Source organism: Pollachius pollachius (assembly GCF_949987615.1).
Source record: "Pollachius pollachius genome assembly, chromosome: 19".
In the NCBI taxonomy this organism is placed as follows: Eukaryota; Metazoa; Chordata; class Actinopteri; order Gadiformes; family Gadidae; genus Pollachius; species Pollachius pollachius.
Window position 1 is genome coordinate 369,400 of NC_136952.1, and position 20,385 is coordinate 389,784.

General features: G+C 53.9%; 3 protein-coding genes across 5 annotated transcripts; 1 reads left to right on the forward strand and 2 right to left on the reverse strand.

Annotated features, from left to right (window-relative positions):
- Positions 1-677: 677 nt before the first annotated feature.
- Positions 678-3,895, reverse strand: znf668 (zinc finger protein 668). Its single transcript, XM_079757126.1, has 2 exons — positions 3,783-3,895; positions 678-3,223 (listed from the first exon to the last, which is right to left on the reverse strand). Exon 2 carries the CDS (start codon positions 3,187-3,189, stop codon positions 1,192-1,194), a length of 1,998 nt encoding a protein of 665 aa, XP_079613252.1. The 5' UTR covers positions 3,190-3,223; positions 3,783-3,895; the 3' UTR covers positions 678-1,191.
- Positions 3,896-3,913: 18 nt separating this feature from the next.
- On the forward strand, positions 3,914-12,579 carry znf646 (zinc finger protein 646). Of its 3 annotated transcripts, none has more exons than XM_079757121.1 (5): positions 3,914-4,052; positions 4,327-4,471; positions 5,101-7,760; positions 7,875-8,942; positions 9,552-12,579. In XM_079757121.1, exons 3-5 carry the CDS (start codon positions 5,233-5,235, stop codon positions 10,405-10,407), a joined length of 4,452 nt encoding a protein of 1,483 aa, XP_079613247.1. In that variant the 5' UTR covers positions 3,914-4,052; positions 4,327-4,471; positions 5,101-5,232; the 3' UTR covers positions 10,408-12,579. The 3 variants fall into 3 exon arrangements, with proteins under 3 accessions (XP_079613247.1, XP_079613249.1, XP_079613248.1); XM_079757123.1 differs by having other exon boundaries at positions 4,327-4,454; XM_079757122.1 differs by lacking the exon at positions 4,327-4,471 and having other exon boundaries at positions 3,940-4,052.
- Positions 12,580-12,780: 201 nt separating this feature from the next.
- Positions 12,781-19,247, reverse strand: LOC307090477 (tumor necrosis factor receptor superfamily member 12A; the record flags this gene model as incomplete). Its single annotated transcript, XM_079757144.1, is given in 6 exon segments — positions 12,781-14,261; positions 14,381-14,527; positions 14,648-14,746; positions 19,164-19,185; positions 19,187-19,222; positions 19,224-19,247. Coding segments are annotated over 6 exon segments (369 nt in total). The 3' UTR covers positions 12,781-14,220.
- Between the last annotated feature and the right edge of the window lie 1,138 nt (positions 19,248-20,385).

The window sequence follows — 20,385 nt, forward strand, 5'->3', positions numbered from 1 at the left end:
ACACGGCCCTGGGCGGACAGGATGCTGCGGGGGGGGGGGGGGGGGGGGGGGGGTGTCCCGTGTGCTTACAGGATGGGAAGGGGGCGCGTTGCCGTGGTGACCATTGTCCTGGCAGGGATATGTTATAAATCTTTCCGCAAGGAAGTTAACAAAACATATAAAGCAATTCTTGACAAGTAAGTGTGGCTTATTTATCAGGAGGAGCGTGTTTACATTGGCCATGCGTAAACACTAACTTCCTGTATACATTCATTTAGAGCTGCGTCCGCTGAGCACAGTCCAGCCGTGGCGGGCTTCGGTTCGTACAGAGGCCCTAAAAACTATATTTTATAACAAGATACCTTCTTTATTCCTTATTTGGACAAGTATATATCGAATTCCTCATCTTTACTTATTTGGATTACTTCAACCTTTTCTCCTAATTTCAGTTTGTAAACAGTCTATTTTATGAATTAATCTTGTGACAAACGTATCATGAATATTCCAACTGTGACGTTTGCTGCCAAACTGCCGGTTGAATTAAACAGGAATGTGCTAATGTTTGAATGAGTGTTTAGTCATCTGTTTGTCCCCCTAACCACCATTATATAATTAATCCCAAATGGAGCCCCCTCCTAATGTACTTTTAGTATTCTGATCCCAATCCTGGCAAACGTTACCTCAATAAAAGTTAAAGAACGAGTAAAAGTGTCTTTACTTTGAAATGGACAAGTACAGAGGAATGAAACACCCATTTGATCTTGCGCTGTAACATATATTACAGTAGTATAGCATGATTAGGACATTTAAGACTGTATTACAATACCAAGTTACAAAGCTCTTGTCTTGCATTAAAACGCATTAAGACAAGTCATGAATTACATCTTTCAAATCACATGACAATACACGTTATAAAAAACAACAATGTTGCGATTATCAGAGTTTGACGACTTAGATAAATAGTCCATAGCGTTTGATTTAAAAAGCTCTTTCCATTAGCCTCTAGCGGCTGGAGCTGAAGGTAAAGCGAGTGGGCCAACGTTGACCAGAGTAAACCATGAATAGAGAATGGTGGATGGTGGATTGGCGTGTTCAATTCTTGAGAAACAAGTTCAGATATTTTTTAAATGCATGAATAAGCTGCATGCCAAATGTTTCATAGTGCTGGTTTAATATCTAAAGAATTTAAAGCGGAATAGTAACAAAATATGTTTAGTGATCCTCTTCCTTTATCAGGTACTCTGGAAGGGTCTGGAACGCGACCACCGGAACCGCTAACGATACGGCACTGGTTACAGCACTGGTTACAGCACTGGTTACGGCACTGGTTACGGCACTGGGTTCCCCTGTGTTGGGACTTGGTGGGCCCTCCATGGGGGGGGATGGCGGGGGCAGGGGGTCTGTGTGCTGAATGGTATGGTTCTCCCTGGACTGGGTTGACATGTTGGGATCGGGGTGTGTTTTCAAGTGCTTGCGAAGGTAGGCGGCAAACAAGAAGGTTTTGCCACACTGGTGGCAGCTGTGGGGCCTGTTGGTGGAGTGGATCTTCTGGTGTTTGCGCAGCCCGGCCTTGTTGAGGAAGCCCTTCCCACAGCTGCTGCAGACGTGAGCCCTGGCCTTGAGGTGCAGCTTCTCGTGCTCCTGCAGGTCGGCCAGCTGGGTAAACTCCGCCTGGCAGGTCTCACAGGCGTGCGAGCCCCCCGCGGCCCCCGTCTTGGTGGAGGGGGGGGTGTGGGAGCCCTCGTGGGCCTGCGCCTCCTCCCAGCTGCTGAAGACGGCGTCGCAGCGGGCACAGGAGAACCGGGGCGGGGCTGTGGGGGGGCGGGGTGCTGGGGGCGAGCGGGTGCCCGTCTCCGGCGGGGGCCGCTCGGCGAGGTGAGTCCTCTCGTGCTTACGCAGGCTGGACGACACGACAAACGACTTGAAACACTTGGCGCACTTAAAGGGGCGCTCGCCCGAATGCACGCGCCGGTGCTTGTTGAGGCTGGAGCGCTCGGCGAACGACTTGTCGCACTCGGTGCAGGAGAAGGGCCGCAGCCCCGTGTGCACCAGCAGGTGGCGCCGCAGGTCCCAGGACGCCACGAAGGCCTTGTCACAGCTCTGGCACTTGTAGGGCCGCTCGCCAGAGTGCACGCGCTCGTGCACGGCCAGGTCGGCGGGCTGGCGGAACCGCTTGGAGCACTTGTCACACGGGTAGGGCTTGAAGCCCAGGTGGGCCCTCTGGTGGCGGCGGAAGCTGGACGGGTCGGAGAACATCTTGCCGCACTGCGGGCAGAGGAAGGGCTTCTCCCCCGAGTGAGTGCGCAGGTGGGACTGGTAGGAGGACAGCTGGGTGAAGCCCTTCCCACACTGCTCGCACTGGTAGGGCTTGCTCTGGGAGTGGATGCGCTGGTGGCAGGCCAGCGAGGACGAGCGGGAGAAGGCCTTCCCGCAGTCCGAGCACAGGTAGGGCTTCTCCCCGGTGTGCGAGCGCTCGTGGTTCTTCAGGTCCTTCAGCTCCGTGTACGACTTGCCGCAATCCTTGCACACGTACGGCCGATGGCCTTGGTGGTTGCGCCGGTGCTTCCTGAACACGGAGGGGTCGGCGAAGCTCTTGCCGCATTCTGCGCAGAAATACGGCTTCTCGCCGGTGTGGGACCGCAGGTGGACCTTGAGCTTGGACAGCATGGGGTAGCTCTTGGAGCACTGCGGGCAGGAGAAGGGCCGCTCCCCGCTGTGCTGCGCCATGTGGATCCTCAGGCAGATGGCCTGCATGAAGGCCTTGCCGCACTCGGTGCAGATGAAGGGCTTCTCCCCGCTGTGTGAGCGGGAGTGGTTCCTCAGCTCCGTGGGCGTCTTGTAGGCCTTGTGGCAGTCGGGGCACTGGAAGGGCCGCTGCGCTGCGTGCGAGCGCTCGTGCTTGGAGAGCTGGGCCTTGCTGCGGAACGTTTTACTGCACTGGGTGCAGGCGTGCTCTGGGGGGTGCGGCGGCGGCGCCTTGCCGTGGGCGGTGAGTTTGTGGCTGCGCAGGGCGGCGGGACTCCTCAACGCCTCCTGGCACACCGTGCATTTGAACGAGGGTTTGGGCTTCGGGGGACGGCCCCTTCCCCGCTTCTTAGTGAGCGGCTCCTTCGGGAGCGGCTCCTTGCTATGGTGACCCTCTTCACTCTCTGTGGAAGGAGGGGTGTATTGCTCTGGAACTGGTTGGCTTCCAGGCTGTGGAGATGCCATGGTCGTTTATTGTAGATGTTTTGGAACTCTGTCACTGTTGGGAAGTCAGCAAACAATTCAATAAGTGATCAAATCATGTAAAGTAAAATCATAACATTGGACATACTGTAGTTGTAAATGGATTTTCAGTTGTTCACACTCCCCCCTACATCCTAAAGGACATTGTTTCAGATCTTTTCCCAAGCAGGGAGAGCAGCGACGGTCATCCCCATGTTCACTACATACTGTAATACACCAAATATGTGCGCTACCGTCACAAAATGGCTGGCATTAGGACCTCAGGGACAATGAGCTAATGAAGTTGACAATACAACGACGTGGTGACTAAATGGCAAATTGTTAATAAACAACGCATGTAAGTCAACGCCGATCCTGCATTATAATCACATAACACCCCTGGGCGTCAGATCAGACCCCGGTGATGTTGTAGACGAGCGGACAGACTTGCTGAGTGTTCCGCTGTTGTTTTGTAGCCCTCAAAATGGCCGGCTCTAGGACCGGAGCGCTCTGCCCGTCCTGCTCATCGGGACCAGGGTTAGACGTGGTGCATGTTTTACACACTAAATCCTATCCACATTAAAGACAGGTCTTACCCGTGTTTGTAAATTGGTTGCCGATAAATCCTTGATGCTCTAAAATCCCAGTGAATGAGAATGTTACTATACTGCGTTAGGTGTCGCTTGGAAAGAGACGCCGGCGTTAGGACCATGTGGACGCCGCCTGCCGGGCGTTCAACTCGCAGCCTCTGATGGCACCGCGGCAGGCTGAGGCACTGGGGACCAGAGAAGTGGGCTGCACTCAAGTAAGCAGTCCCGACGGATTAAAGAAAAGCAAAAATATCGAAGTGGATTCCTCAGAAGAAGGTATGTGGCTTTCTCCTTGCACCCACATTTCAAGTAATTTAAATGAGAAGTAAGCGCCGGTAAACTACTATTTAAGTTATTTAACGAGCTGCTGACGTGCTTTTTAATCTTGTAAATGGACGGAAGATAGTCTGTGTCAGTGGCCCGGGTCAGTAGCTGGTGCCTGTGACGGTTTTTAAATGAATGTTAATATATTTGATTGTGTTCCTCGGGTCTATTTGATGAGCGCTACGCCGGGGAAGGATTTCAGTGCTGCACATTTCCTGTTCCCTAGCAACAAGACCGATGTGGAAATGGAGATGGAAAGGAAAAAAGACAATTGAAAGGGATTTTCCACTCCCTCCATCCAGAAGTAGCAGTAGATAAGTGTCCGGGGTGCTGAGGACCGTGTCGGGCGGCGGGGTGCGGTCCAGTCTCCGGTAACCGGCCGCCGGGGCTCCGCCGCTTTGTGGAAAACCTTTTGGTGCAATGTTTGTTTAGCTAAGCATGAAGAGGCTAGTGGATAGAAGCTAACGCTCGCCTGCTCGGTGTTTGGTAACTCACCCAAACATAGATACAGACTGCGACGCGGACCCCCAACCCCCGGTACCCGCACCGGACGGCGGGGGGTCGTGATGCGGTCCAAGGCGGTAGAAAGAGAAGCGACCCGTCCTCAGCGGGCCGCGCGGGGCGGCGCTCTGTTGACACTGCTAACAGTTAGCAGAGTTAGCTCCACAGCCATGGAACACAGCAGCATTAGATCGATGTCTTTTTGCCAGTACTTTATTAACGAAACGTGTTCATTATATAAATCAATGTTGGAGGCCATATTGATTATAACCATAGTTATTCGCGGTGTGTTTTTCTCAGTTGTTAAATAAGGAAAGGCTGAATGGACAAGTTATGATGGCCGTCTTGACACCGAGACTCTTTCTGCAATGTCTCCTATAATGTGGTGGAATCGAAAATATTATGCAACTATTATGATTTAGCAAGTTTATGTCTCATCCGGACTCGTTCACGACCGTCTAATTAAGATTGTCTTTTCGTCTCCCCCCTCTCTCCACAGCTTTTAGGGCTTGCTTGGTTCATATTCAACAGTTCACCTCATGGACGTTGCCTGCCTCTTATCCGGATGATCAGTTAGACAACTCATTTCCCAATCTGAGTCAGATTTGCCGCCCTCTAACGATATCCTGCGATGGCTGTGCAAGAGCCGAGCAGGACAAAAGGATTCCCTTGCAAACAGTGCAGCCTAGTATGTCCTAACATGCCCAGCCTCCTGGAGCACATGGAGACTCATCTGCAGGACGAGGAGGACCGCAAGTACAAGTGTGACGAGTGTGGGCGGGGCTATCGCCACGCCGGTAGCCTGGCCAACCATAAGAAGACGCATGAGACGGGCTCTTTTCAATGTCAGATATGTGGCAAGGAAAACTCTAACACGTTGGCTCTGAAGAGCCATCTCCGAAGTCACACGTCCCAGAAGAAGTACGCCTGCATGGACTGCGGCAAGGCGTTCCGCCTAGCGAGCCAGCTGGCCACCCATGAGAGGGTGCACCTCTCCAAGCACGTGAAGGAACAGGCCTTCCGGACGGTGGAGGACGACTGCGAGGAGTCGGACCACCAAGAGGAGGAGCTGCTGTTTGAGCAGTCGGCCGCCAGCTGTGGGCCGTCAGTGGAGAACAGCCCGGAGGAGGACGAGAACGGCCCTCTGGACCACGCCTCTGACGACCCGGGAGGCCGTCCCTTCAGGTGCGACCTCTGTGACAAGTCTTACATCCACTACAGAAGCCTAACCAACCACAAGAGGACCCACCAGACGGGCATGTTCGAGTGCACCGTCTGCTTCAAGCTGTTCAACAACATGGCGGCCCTCTACAGCCATCAGAGGACCCACAGGGGCCGCAGCGGGGCGGAGCCTTCCGCCAGCGACGGGCCGTACGCCAGCGACGGGCCGTACGCCAGCCCGCCGCCCAGCCACTTCTCCCCTCACCCCCAGGACTCCTCGGCCAACTTCTGCCACTTATGTCAGGTGTTGTTCTCCACCGACGAGGAGTTTCAGGAACACATCCAGATGCACAACTCCTCGTCGGGCTCGTACGGCGCCCACGGCGACCCGCACGACCACCACGCCGTCTCCTACGAGAACAGCGTCCACTCACCCGACTCCACCTTCTACGCGTCGCCCGTCAACAACATTCCGTCGGTGTCGTCCTCCGCCGACCACCATGGAGATTACGACCACTCAGAGCAGATCTTAAGCAACGGCCAAATGTTCTCCGACTGCTCCAGAGGGCCGACGCCCGGCCCCACGGGCCCCCAGGGGGCGCCGCTGCCGGAGGACAACGAGGAGGCGGACGAGGGCTCAGACTCTGGCGAGCGCCGCTTCAAGTGCGAGGTCTGCGGCAAGCGCTACCGCCACTCGGGGAGTCTGATCAACCACAGGAGGTCTCACCAGGTGGGCATCTACCAGTGTTCCATCTGCAGGAAGAGCTACCCCCACCTGGCCGCGCTCAAGAGCCACCTGCGCCTCCACAAGGCCCAGCCCTCCTCCTTCAGCCTCAGCAGCGAAGGCGACTGGCTGTCCTCCGAACCCCTGACTCTGGAGGCCCACGGCGGCTTCCCCCCGCAGGAAGGGGAGGGCAGCGACTCGGACGCCGTCCTGGCTCCTGATCAGGAGGGCGCTGGAGACCACGGCCCCTCGTACCAGGAGCCGTTCAGCCAGGGCTTCCCCCAGGGCAGGACGGTGCATCTACCTCAGGACCAGCACCTGATGCAGAGGCACCAGTGCGCCGACTGCGGAGAGACCTTCGCAGACATCGCAGGGATCAAGTCCCACGCCTGCCCCCTGCACCAGGGCCACGAGGCCGGCTACAGCGGGGGCTTCGGGGCGAGGAACGGCGAGCGCGGCGCCGGACACCCGGAGGACGGCGTGGACTTCCCGGGCGTGAACGGAAACCACCGGGACCAGAGCTACTTCAACGAGGAGGCCTTCCACCAACACGCCGGCGGAGAGGACGCCGACGAAGAGGACGACGAAGAGGACGAGGAGGACGGGGACCTGTACCAGTGCTCGGTCTGCGGCAACCGCTACACCAGCATGAGGGCCCTGCGGAGCCACCTCCGGGGCCACACGCAGGCCCACGCCACGCCAGGCAGCTCGGGGCCCTCCTCCATGTCCTCCCACGAGGAGCTGAAGGACGAGGGTGACATGATGATGATGATGATCTGCAGCACGTGCGGAGAGAGCTTCGCCAAGAGGCAGGACCTGCTCGCCCACCAGCTCTCACACAACCCCCCCCAGGCGGAGGTCGGGCCCCCGCACCCGCTCTACGCCGACGGGGCGGGCCCCAAGATGGAGCCCCAGAGCTCCATCTGCGGCTGCTGCGGGCTGTTCTGCTCCAGCTACCAGCACCTGAAGAACCACGGCTGTGGGGCGGGGGGGAAGGAGGAGCCCTCCGACGGGGAGGACGGGGCCCCGAGGGGCCGCGACCCCGCGCCCAGCGGCGAGCAGTGCCCCCCCCGGCCGGGCCAGGGGCCGGTGGACGGGGGGGCCCGTCAGTACAAGTGTGAGCAGTGCGGGCGGTCGTACCGCCACGCCGGCTCCCTGCTCAACCACAAGAAGTCCCACAAGACGGGCGTGTTCCGCTGCCTGGTCTGCCAGAAGCGCTTCTACAACCTGCTGGCGCTCAAGAACCACCAGCGCTCCCACTTCGACGTTAAAAGGTGAGCATTGGTCCATTTACCGTCATGTGTGGATTGACCCCTACGGGGTCTTTATGAGTCAGAGGGCCCTCCGTGGTCGGCTGGCCCCTCTAACGTGTCCTCATGTCTCCTCAGGCACGCCTGTCACGAGTGCGGAAAGGCGTTCAAGATCCAGAAGCAGCTGCTGAACCACCTGAGGAGACACAAGGAGAACCAGGCCAAGATCCAGGAGCTAAACACCCAGATCCAGGCCCTCATGCAGCGCAACGGGCCGGAGGAGGCCGGGCCGCAGCGCCGCCACGCCCAGCGGGGGCCCAACGCCGCGCGGCGCCGCCGACCGGCGGGCCGCGGGCCGGGCGGCGCCGTCAAGGCCGAGGACGTGGGTGGAGCCGCCACGTCGGAGGGCGACCTGCGGCCGTTCTCCTGCGACCAGTGCGGCCGGACGTACCGCCACGCCGGCAGCCTGGTCAACCACAAGAACTCCCACAAGACGGGCGAGTACTGCTGCTCGGTCTGCAGCAACACCTACCCCAACCAGCTGGCCATGAGGAACCACCTGCGCACACACTTCGCCTACAAGAAGCACTCGTGTCCCAGCTGTGGGAAGGGCTTCAGGGGGAGGAAGATGCTGTTGAGCCACGTGTGCGGCCGCCTCAGGAAGGAAGGGGTCAAAGGTCGCAGGCCGCTCAAAACCCGAACCTACAAGTGCAAGGACTGCAAGCAGAGCTTCCCCTCCGCCCAGCACCTGGGCGCGCACGCCTGCGACCGGCCCTCAGACGAAGGGGAGGGGCCCGGCGGCACCCCCCCCCTCAAGCAGGACCGGCCGTTCACCTGCAGCGTCTGCAACCGCAGCTACCGGCACGCCGGCAGCCTGCTGAACCACAAGAACACCCACAAGACGGGGCACTTCAGCTGCACCGTGTGCTCCAAGCCCTTCACCAACCCCATGGCGCTGCGCAACCACACGCGCATCCACACGCAGACCAAGAAGTATGCCTGCCTGACCTGCGGCAAGGCCTTCCGCCTGGCCAGCATCCTGCACAACCACCAGAAGACCCACAGCCGCGCCGCCGCCCACTTCAGCTGCCCCCAGTGCGGCAAGGGCTTCCAGGGCCGCTCGGGCCTCAAGCGCCACCGCTGCCAGCGCTCCCAGGAGAACGCGCCGCGGGCCAGCGGCCAGGACGCCGCCGACAAGTGCTTCATGTGAGTCCCTGGGTACGGGGGGGGGGGGGGGGGAATTGCGATTTAATTTAGTACTTTGGTGAAGAATGTGTTGCGTGGAGTGAGTGAGTGGAGGTGTCCTGGTTGATTGATGCCTGTGGCCCTGGTTGATTGACGCCTGTGGCCCTGGTTGATTGACGCCTGTGGCCCTGGTTGATTGACGCCTGTCGCCCTGGTTGATTGACGCCTGTGGCCCTGGGTGATTGACGCCTGTGGCCCTGGTTGATTGACGCCTGTGGCCCTGGTTGATTGACGCCTGTGGCCCTGGTTGATTGATGCCTGTGGCCCTGGGTGATTGACGCCTGTGGCCCTGGTTGATTGACGCCTGTGGCCCTGGTTGATTGACGCCTGTGGCCCTGGGTGATTGACGCCTGTGGCCCTGGGTGATTGACGCCTGTGGCCCTGGTTGATTGACGCCTGTGGCCCTGGTTGATTGACGCCTGTGGCCCTGGTTGATTGACGCCTGTGGCCCTGGTTGATTGACGCCTGTGGCCCTGGTTGATTGACGCCTGTGGCCCTGGTTGATTGACGCCTGTGGCCCTGGTTGATTGACGCCTGTGGCCCTGGTTGATTGACGCCTGTCGTCCCCAGGTGTGACCTGTGCGGCCGCTCCTACCGCCACGCCGGCTCCCTCCTGAACCACAAGAAGAGCCACTCGGAGGCGCTGCACCACTGCACCATGTGTCTGCAGACCTTCCCCGACCCGCTCACCCTCCAGATCCACTCCCAGATGAAGCGCCACTGCTGCCCCGAGTGCGGCAAGACCTTCTGCCTCCTCTCGCACCTCCAGAGCCACATGGACGTCCACGCCAAGGACCGCACCCCCGTCTGCAGCCCGGCCCAGCAGAGCTTCTCCAGCCCGGGGGGCTACGCCGCCCCCCCGCCCCAGGGCCCCTACCTCCAGCAGGGGCTCGAGGCCGCCCCCAACGGCGGCCGCTACTGGAACCCGGGCATGGACGAGAGCCTGGACGGCCTCCCCAAGCTCATCCCGCCGCTGGCCCACCTGGAGCCGGGGGGGGCGGAGCCGGAGGAGGGCGGCGGGGAGAAGAGCCACGTGTGCGACCACTGCGGCCGCACCTACCGCCACGCCGGCTCCCTGCTCAACCACAAGAACAGCCACAAGACGGGCGCCTTCTTCTGCGCCGTGTGCCAGAAGGAGTTCACCAACCTGATGGCGCTGAAGAACCACCGCCGCATCCACACGGAGCCCAAGCGCTACCAGTGCCTGGAGTGCGGCAAGGCGTTCCGCGTGTCCACCCAGCTCATCTGCCACCGCCGCATCCACACCAAAGAGAAGCCCTTCTCCTGCCTGCTCTGCGACAAGAGCTTCTCCAGCAAGTCCAACCTGCGGCACCACCAGAAGATGCACCAGAACGCCCAGGCCTACGAGGCCTTCAGCATGGACGCCAACAGTTTCATGGACCTGGACATGGCCTCCTTCCTCTGAGCCGGGACACACTGATATTCATCTTCCTATCGACAATTGTAAAGACTCAACCCGTTCTTCAGCGGTGCGCCTTGGGGCCCAGCAAAAATTCCATTTTTAAAGACTTCTTGATTCTATAGAAACGATCAAGTCTTACCTCTCCCCTGATTGGTCCACACAGAGCGCCCCTCCCCCCAGCCCCCCAGAGAGGGTGGGGGTCGGTGGACCACCTGACTCTTCAGTTATTAACACGGTACCTCTGAACTCCTCATCAGAACCTCCTCCCAGTGCCTCTTCGGGAGTCGTTCCTCTAGATCTAGAGGACATAGATCAGATAGCTCTATCATGTATATTCCTGCTCCCTGGGGTCTGAGGTCTTCTCTTAGGTCCCCAGCTCCTCTCAGTGACATCATATACAAAATGGATGTATTTAATAATTTATTCCTGTTCTACTGATTTCATTTCTTTCATTGTATGTTTGTTCAATATAACCTTTTTATGAATGTTTTAAGAGAACAGAAGCAGTCTTTTCTAGGTGAGACTCCGTAGCCTTTGAGGGGCCGTCCGTCAGGAGGTGGACGCTGTCCCCGTTAGGACAGAAGACACTCAGGAAGCCTTCTGGAGGGACGCGCCTGATGTGGAACATGTAGATAATGACGTTAGAGGAATGGGATGTGAACCATTTCCCTGGGCTCCATCTCGTCTGTCCATCTCGTCTGTCCGTCTGTCTCCCTCCTCAGTTGCATGCTCTTCACTTCGCCCTCGCCAAATGGTTTTTAGTTGATGATCGTTTTATCAGACGTTCCAGTGCCTCCGATGTCGGGCAGTTGTAGCAAATCACCATCGGTTTCAAGTGTCAAATGATCTCTAAGGCTTTTGGTTTTGTTGAATTCCACTATTGTAGTCCTTGCCAGTTCTCATCCTCTCAGATGCAAACGTTTGGCCTCACAGGCTTTCTTCCGTCACTCAAAGTGTTTTGTACCCTTTAGTTCGCTGGTTGATGCATTTCCTATTATGCTTGGGAATTATTTAGAAGAGGAAGAGCCAGTATTCTCCTGCTTGGTTTCACTCCTCGCTTGACGAGGGCGCGTTATTGTGGAGTTTGGTTTGAAAACGCCAAATGAACCGAGTGCCTGTTCCATCCAGTGTTTCTTTGACACGTTTTGTCTTGTGAATGAAAAGGCAGATCACACTTTACTTTCAAATGGAGAACAAAACCATTTGCTTTACTTTATGCCTTACTCTTTCCGTTTGTTATGAATATAAACATATGTTGGTCACTGCTCAGATGTATAAAGATACCTCATTGAAACCCTGCCTCCCTAGTAACTTATCCTGCTAGAATATCCACTGTAATCACGACCCCAGATCGTCTTCAGAGTCCGCCTCGTAGATCCCCCATCATGCTCCCATCTGGGCGCCTGCTGCCATTTATTGGATTACATTTTTTGCTCTGAGATTTTTGGGTTCTTCAAAGTTTCAAATTTGCACAGGAAGTGGATGTGTAGCCTGTAGAGGACAGAGTCAGGGTGTGTGATGAATAAGGTGCCAATGCATTTCCCCTGAGGAAGTACTGAGTGGGCTGGGCCACCGGTCCTATTAAAGCAATACTATGACGGCTCTTTTCAGTAAATAAGCACATATGTTGAATGTCTTTCCACTGTATCGAGTACAATGACCAAACCCCAGTGTACACTTGATAAAGACGACCGGTCTGCTAGTTGATATTCCTCATGCACCGTGTGACCCCTGTATGGCCCTACAGCCCACTCAGAGGGGGTCTGGCCTGGGGAAGGCCCTCTGTATCTCCAGCTGTAGCACCGCGCTGTGGAGCTCGTTTAAAACGCATGTTCTCAGACCACCATGGCTCTCCGGTAGTTTAGCATCACGGTGTCGTGTTGTGGGTCCATTGGATGCTGTATGTGGGTGTAAATATGGAGGGAAGAGGTGGGCCATTCATCTTACCCAGGAAGAGTTTCCTTTGCACAGGGAAACTAGTTTAGATATGGTGTAATTAAAAGAAAAAGCATATACCACACATTCTGATTTGTCCAATTTTCAGTGTTCAGAAACCGAGTCTGCTCAATATTTAATTCATATTTATATAACTATTTTGTCACTTTGAAGCGTAGATTTTTACTTCTTTAGTAGGATTATGAACTTAGTTTAGAATATAAACAGGTTATGGAACAATAGCTGTAAAAATTTAATTGAAAATAAACAATCCAAACAACATGCTTGGTTCTGTGTCTGATCCGTCGGCATCATCAACCGATAACCTAACCTCCAACCTCTCACCTCTTCTGCTGCAATGACCGACGCTAACTGAAAGGAACGAAGAATGAAGAACATTCAATTAATTCAATTTTAAAAATCTCTTTTAATGAGAAAATACAGTTGGTACACAGCATTTGCATTAACTACAGGAAGCCAGTGCATATTTATATATATATATATATATATATACAATATAAAACAACTACAAGCAAAAAGGTTAAAAAAAAGTTATTGGTTGTTAACAAAACGATAAACGGAATTTAAAGAATGTTCACAGGAGCTCTTGTCACCGTGACAACCTGTCGACATTAGGAGCTGCACCTTACAAAAGAGTTAAAAAAATAAATACTATAAAGATGTGTCTGTACTTTGAACCAGTTCTGTGGCCGGAGAAGGCACTCCTTGAATCACTAAGATATAAAAACAACTAGAATACACGGGACCACCCACGATGGTCATGATACATAAACACAACTGGTAGAGCTGAGGGCCGTTCTGCTAGCGTCTCCTGGTGCTGCAGGAGGATGTGCTAGAGTCACTTCATCTGGGCCTTAAACAACAGTTAGTGGGGGTCTGCTCAGCGGGGTTAGGAAGGTACTGGAGCAGGGAGACATTCAGGCTGAATGCTGCAGAATTCTTACAAAAATAGAACTACGTCACATTAAAAACAGGAGAAACGCCCGCCATAATGTGTTTGGTTTCCTAGGATTCCCAGTGTGCTGAACGGGCTCGCCCCTGATCCCTTGAGCAACATGAACTCCTGATGTTCAGTCTGCAGGGGCCTGTTTCTATGAGGAGCCATTGTTCAGACGCTACATTCAAAAGGCTGTGATGTTCCCGCTGATGTCTGTGTCTGGTCCCGGCCAGCGGCCCCCACCACAGAGCCCTCCCACTGGGGGCCCGGGCTCTGGAGCACCACATGCTGCCGGTGAGGTCATAGGGTGTCGGGTGTTTGGAGGGGCTGGCACACCATGACTCTGGAAAAACACTGCATCCATACAACCCAAAGTCTTCCAGGGAACAGGAGTCTGAGTCTGGGGCCCCCTGGGGCCAGGGGTCCTCAGCGGCCCCCCGGGGCCCTGCTGGTGGTGGTGATGAGGAGGATGAGGCCTGGGGGCCCCGCGGCCCCTGAAGACACTTGGCTTCCCTACATTTCCTTTGAATGGTTTAGATTTCTAATATAAATGACGAGGTAGCCCGTCATAAACCATATCTACATATAAATATGTAGATATATATGTATATATATATATATATATACACATGTACATGTATACATGTATACATATACTATAAAGGATAATTATACATATACTATAAAGCTTAAGTATATATTATAAACTAGTGTTTCCTTGTGTCCGCGGTACCCTGAACATGATGAGGATGATGAGGATGAGGCTGTGGATGAGAGGTTTCTTCTTAGCGTCACATGATTACAGTCCGTGTTCGATACGTTCATCAGGATGCTCCACGTGCTGCCGGCGTGGAGGCCCCCTGCGTCAGGCACCCTGGGGTCAGGCCCCCTGGGTCAGGCCCCCTGGGGTCAGGCCCCCTGCGTCAGGCCTGGTAGAGAGGGCCGGCCGTCTCCTCGATGGGCTCTGAGGACACAAGACAGAGCCTTACTCCCTGAACACCGTCAGCTGCTACACCCTGAACACCGTCAGCTGCTCCTACACGCTCTCCTCGTGCAGTGGTGACCTTTGACCCGGGCACTCACCCCGTAGCGGGCGTTTCTGCGCCCTGCGGCGGTGCAGTGTCAGCCCGACCAGCAGGGCGGCGCCCAGTAGCACCACCGCCAGCACCGAGAAGCTGCTGATGGCGGCGAGACGCCACACGTCAGACGTCTCCTCCATGTACACCCGGCCTGCGGACAGAGGGACAGACGGACGTGGTTGTGGGCCGTGGACACGCTGAGCGTGGAGCCTGAAATCACCCTGATGGTCCGCATAACACTTTAAAGCAGCCTGGCCGCTTGAATGCTTACATGTGTTGCATGATGGCGTCTTGGGGTATTGCTTGCATGACGCACATGGCACACACATTTCCAAATCCGAATTCCAGAACTGGGAACTGCTGCACTGGCCTGCAGAGAGAAACGCAATGGAAAGGCTGTTAGCTCATGTCATGGAGGTCCGCTGAGTCACGGCTCTGGATGCTCAAACCGTCACGACGCCTGCCGCCGGGTTTCCATAGCGCCACAACACCCAGTTCAGCCGGGAGGAGAAGGAAGAACAAACAACAAGAACAGAGCAGACCAGGAAGAGAACGGGATCGCTGCGCGGCGCATGTCCCTGGAGACCCCAGCAGATGGTTCGGAGAACGAGAGAACACAATAACAGGTCCTCTGGAAAACTGGGAAACACAAGGAGACAAACTGGGAAACACAAGGAGACAAACTGGGAAACACAAGGAGACAAACTGGGAAACACAAGGAGACAAACTGGGAAAGACAAGGAGACAAACTGTGAAAGACAAGGAGACAAACTGGGAAACACAAGGAGACAAACTGGGAAACACAAGGAGACAAACTGGGAAACACAAGGAGACAAACTGGGAAACACAAGGAGACAAACTGGGAAACACAAGGAGACAAACTGGGAAACACAAGAAGACAAACTGGGAAAGACAAGGAGACAAACTGGGAAAGACAGAGACAAACTGGGAAACACAAGGAGACAGACTGGGAAAGACAAGGAGACAAACTGGGAAACACAAGGAGCCAAACTGGGAAACACAAGGAGACAAACTGGGAAACACAAGGAGCCAAACTGGGCCGCTTGTGAGTGGGACTCAGAGAGCGAGAACACAAAGCCAAACTTCAGAGAAAAAAACAACGCTGGTTTCCGCTGCTTGTGAAATCGAGACGGGAAAGTCCTCGCTGAGGCTGACTTTCACACAATGAGACTCAGGCCCTGATGTGGTGGCAAAGACACGCACCAACACACACACTCATCACATTGTGTGAGAACGGCCGCCTGCGTGCGTGTGTGTGTGTGCGTGTGCGTGTGTGTGTGTGTGTGTGTGTTCTCTATGGTTTCCTAGTGAATGCTCTTGAAGACTGTTCAGACCTGACACCAGACAACAATCAGATGTGGTCGTTGGTATCTCCCTGAAGGAACCAGCCGGTCACACCAGGAACCAGCCGGTCACACCAGGAACCAGCCGGTCACACCAAGAACCAGCCGGTCACACCAGGAACCAGCCGGTCACACCAAGAACCAGCCGGTCACACCAGGAACCAGCCGGTCACACCAGGAACCAGCCGGTCACACCAGGAACCAGCCGGTCACACCAAGAACCAGCCGGTCACACCAGGAACCAGCCGGTCACACCAGGAACCAGCCGGTCACACCAAGAACCAGCCGGTCACACCAGGAACCAGCCGGTCACACCAGGAACCAGCCGGTCACACCAGCCCCCCCCTCCCCCTGCCCTGGTCTGACACCAGAGAGAACCAGCCTTAGTCTACGGGACAATGGAGGCCAGGTCTCCTAAAGGAGGCAAGGCCCTTCCTAGGTGATAAGAGAGGAAGTGACCTCAGAGCCGCCCGGTTAAAGGTCTAGGCTCCTTCTTAGACGAGAGGAGCCTGGAACCCGGTTCTTTACGTGGAACTGTGTTCTTCACCTGGAACCTGGTTCCTCACGGGAACCCGGTTCTTTACGTGGAACCCGGTTCCTCACGGGGAACCCGGTTCATTACGTAGAACCCGGTTCCTCACAGGGAACCCGGTTCCTTACGTAGAACCCGGTTCCTTACGTAGAACCCGGTTCCTCACAAGCACTCGGGCCGTGTGAGGCGGGGGTATTTCTCAATAGTTGGGCTGCCGTCTGGAGTTGTTCACGGTAAGATGGATGTGATTAGCAGCAACACAATGACATCAGGCATCCTGAGGGTAGGAATTAAAACCAGCGGTTGAATAGCGGAGTGTGAACCGGGGGGGAGGCATCCTGTCTTCACTGCTCACACCGTGGAATGGGTTCATTTGAAACAGAACTCGTAGTGGGGATATTAATTAAAAGGCCAGTTGTTTCCAAAACAAGGATCCAGCATTAATCTGTGCTTCACGTTTGTCAGCCTTGAAGAGGATCTGAGTTCTTGTGACGAGCCTCCGAGCAGCGACTAGAGCAGACCACGATCAAAGACCTCCGCTTCCTGCAGGAGGACAACATGAGAGCTGTGGCCGCAATAGCAAACAGCTTCCTAGAGTTTACATCTCCTGGATAAAACTGTTTAAAGTATTAATGGAAACTGAAATATCTAAAGGGAGAATAACTTTAGAGTGCAACCACAGATATGTACAAGAAAAAGTACCTTTTCTTCTGAGAAAATAAAGGCTAGCCTTGCTGACCGTTGGCTGAGATGACCAACCAGGGCACCTTTCAAATCAAAACAATCCTTGTTTCCACATAGTGGCACCCAATAAAAGAATGCATTTCTACTCCCTGTTCAACCAAGCAGATCTGAATAATTTGCTTCCAAAGCTGAATAGGAGAAATCCAATCCTGTATCTGTGATGTCACATCCGTGGGACGCAGGCTCCGTTCAAACAGGCTTCCTATTTTCCTAGTGCTCTCAGAGCAGCTCCGACGCCCCACAGAGGGAGAACTCTTGGAGATGGTATTGGAGCAGTCCCTCAGGGGCGAGATAGAAACGTCCTGTTCGACCCTGAGACCACTTAGAATATTTCAATCCAGATGCTGAATTCTATTGCTGAGAGCTGTTAATATTATTCTTATTCTTACATAACCTTCTGTGTAATCTAAGGAAAGGGAAAAGGAAAGAACTTCAGAACTCCTAACTAAATCACTGACTGCATGGGCTTGAAATCAGGATCTGATGACATTGTTTGAAAATGTCATTTCAATCTTTAAACTGGAAATGTTTCAAGACGTGACCGTAAATAAGGTTAGTGGAACATGAATGAAACAGAAGACTAAAGGTTGTTCAGCGCAAGAGAACCCTACTGTATGGCAGTGTTCCCTAAGAAAGATCCCAACAATTTGTCTCTTAAAGAACGTCCCTGTTTAGAGTGAGCCTGTGCATCTGCTAAATAACCACCTTACCCTAAGCCTACCCTTAACCCTTACCCTAACCTTTACACTAACCCTTACCCTAACCTTGACCTCAGCGCCTAGCAGGTGGTCTTAATGGTTCCTAAAGGTTCAATTCCCTGTTTAGTGAAGGCGGTCCGATTGATCAGACAATGGCCAGCGAATTGAGCACTGACTGTCAGACAGAATCGAACCCTAACCTAACCCTAACCCTTACCCTAATCTCACCTTTTACCCAATGAGCTGGAATGGACAAAATACTAGAACATTTAGCAGTTTTAAGGAAACCGAGGGTAGAAGTCAAAGAGATACAGTCCTACTAGATAAATACCTACAGAACGTCTGAGAGACACAGTCCTACTAGATAAATACCTACAGAACGTCTGAGAGATACAGTCCTACTAGATAAATACCTACAGAACGTCTGAGAGATACAGTCCTACTAGATAAATACCTACAGAACGTCTGAGAGACACAGTCCTACTAGATAAATACCTACAGAACGTCTGAGAGATACAGTCCTACTAGATAAATACCTACAGAACGTCTGAGAGATCCTGTCCTACTAGATAAATACCTGCAGAACATCTAAGAGATACAGTCCAATTAGATTAATACCTAGAAAAAGTCGGAGAGGTATTTTGAGGTAAAGATGATATTTCCTCTGAGTGAAGCCCTCAGATGACTGTTCTCTTGTAGGAACGTGGAACCGGACCGCGTCTAACGCTCAATAAACAGATCAGGGAATGAAGAACATTCTAGTTCTCTGCTTTGTTTATGTTCCTACAGGAACTCCTTGCTGATTTTGTTGCTGATTTTTCCTACAATCCAACATGGCCGCGTTCTGAGGAAGACTCCAACAGCCGGGAGGAAGAAAAGGATCCTTCATATCTCCATAATAATAATAATAATAATAATAATGGAACTGGTCCGGGGGGGTGGGGGGGGGGGGGGGGGGGGGGGGGGGGGGGGGGGGGGGGGGGGGGGGGGGGGGAGTGGTCCAGTGGTAACTTGTTCCCTCACAGGGTAACTGGTCAGGGTTACTGGTCCCCTCACAGGGTTACTGGTCAGGGTTACTGGTCTCCTAACAGGGTTACTGGTCAAGGTTACTGGTCTCCTAACAGGGTTACTGGACAGGGTTACTGGTCCCCCTAACAGGGCAGGGCTGCGGTGAATTCAGGGAGATTCGGAATGCGGAACCGGTGGCCGTGAGGCTGCGGAGGAAGCGGCTGGAGCGGCTCGTTATCAGAGGGCGCTCGTGAGCAGGACGTCCCCGTGAGGCAGACAACCCCTCGAACATATACTTTGTAAAACTTGATAGGACATGATATTATATCCCAATATTATCAGATAAATTCCTCATACAATCCTGCATGAACGTTTATTTTTTTTGTAAAAGATATTTTCTAGGAACTAAAATAAATATTAAAATCAAACTTTTGTACTTACTCTTCTGCGCGTGGACTCCCAGAGAAGTTGGCCGCCGCCGCCATGATAAGTCCGAGCAGGGGCGCAGACGGCGCTGGGAGCCATGATGTTCAGGTTCCTCTAGGTTCCTCTGGTTCCACCATGGAGGAGAACATGAGAGTGAGTCACGCGCTCCGCGCCTCGCTTTAATAGACACACCCACGCGCCCCCGCCAATGACTCATTTCCTATGAAGTCTCCGCGGGTCTCCGGTAGGCTCGCGGGCTGGACGCTGCTGTGTTCCCGCTAGTTTAAACCAGTTATGGTAGTTAACTTAAGGTAAGTTAAGTTTCATTACCAGACAGTCTGTGGTGGTTCATCATTTCATACATTTATATTGTTTTATTTTTCTTCCATTGCCCACCCCCGCCCCGGGGTCTCACACGGCTATCGCTCTTCAAGAGCTGCACGAGCTGCAGTCTGGAAGTGATGAAGGTCTCATGTTTTGACCACGCCTGGTGACGTATATAAAGGTCCAACAGACACCTACACTACGGGTGCGGGAGGACCTATACTATATGTTATAGATAATATAGTTATATAATATATATAATATATAGGTCGCATGAGCACTGACGTCATCAAGCGCTTGGCCCCCATTAGCACGTCTGTGCCCCCCGGGGAGACAGCACACAGAGACCTCTGCCCCCCCCCCCCCCCCCCCCCCCCCCCAGTGAAACAGACTGCAGGGCAGATTAGGAGCGACTGGATGCAGTTACAGCCCTAGTTATATACCTCTATACCCCCTCTGGTTATATACCTCTATACCCCCTCTGGTTCTACACCTCTCCTTCTATACTTCTACACCTCTCCTTCTATACTTCTACACCTCTCCTTCTATACTTCTACTTCTACACCTCTCCTTCTATACTTCTAGTTCTACACCTCTCCTTCTATACTTCCTCTCGTTCTTTGGGTTCTATCCTCGTCTCCTCCCTCCTGGTTCCTCGCAGACTTCCTTTCCCATAACGTCGCTAACGCCCCCCAGACCCGCCCCCGCTCTGCTGGCCCCGCCCACCATGGGGGTCACTGCTTCAATTACGGAACACGACGATGTTGTTACGGCGAGCAGATGTTCTTCTGCTAGATGTCACGGATAACCTTTTATTAAAGGGTCTCTGCTAAGGACGCCCAGATGAGACCACTTTCCACTGGAGCGAGTTCAGCATGAGCTGCAGATGTTGTGCAAACTCTCCCACGGTTAC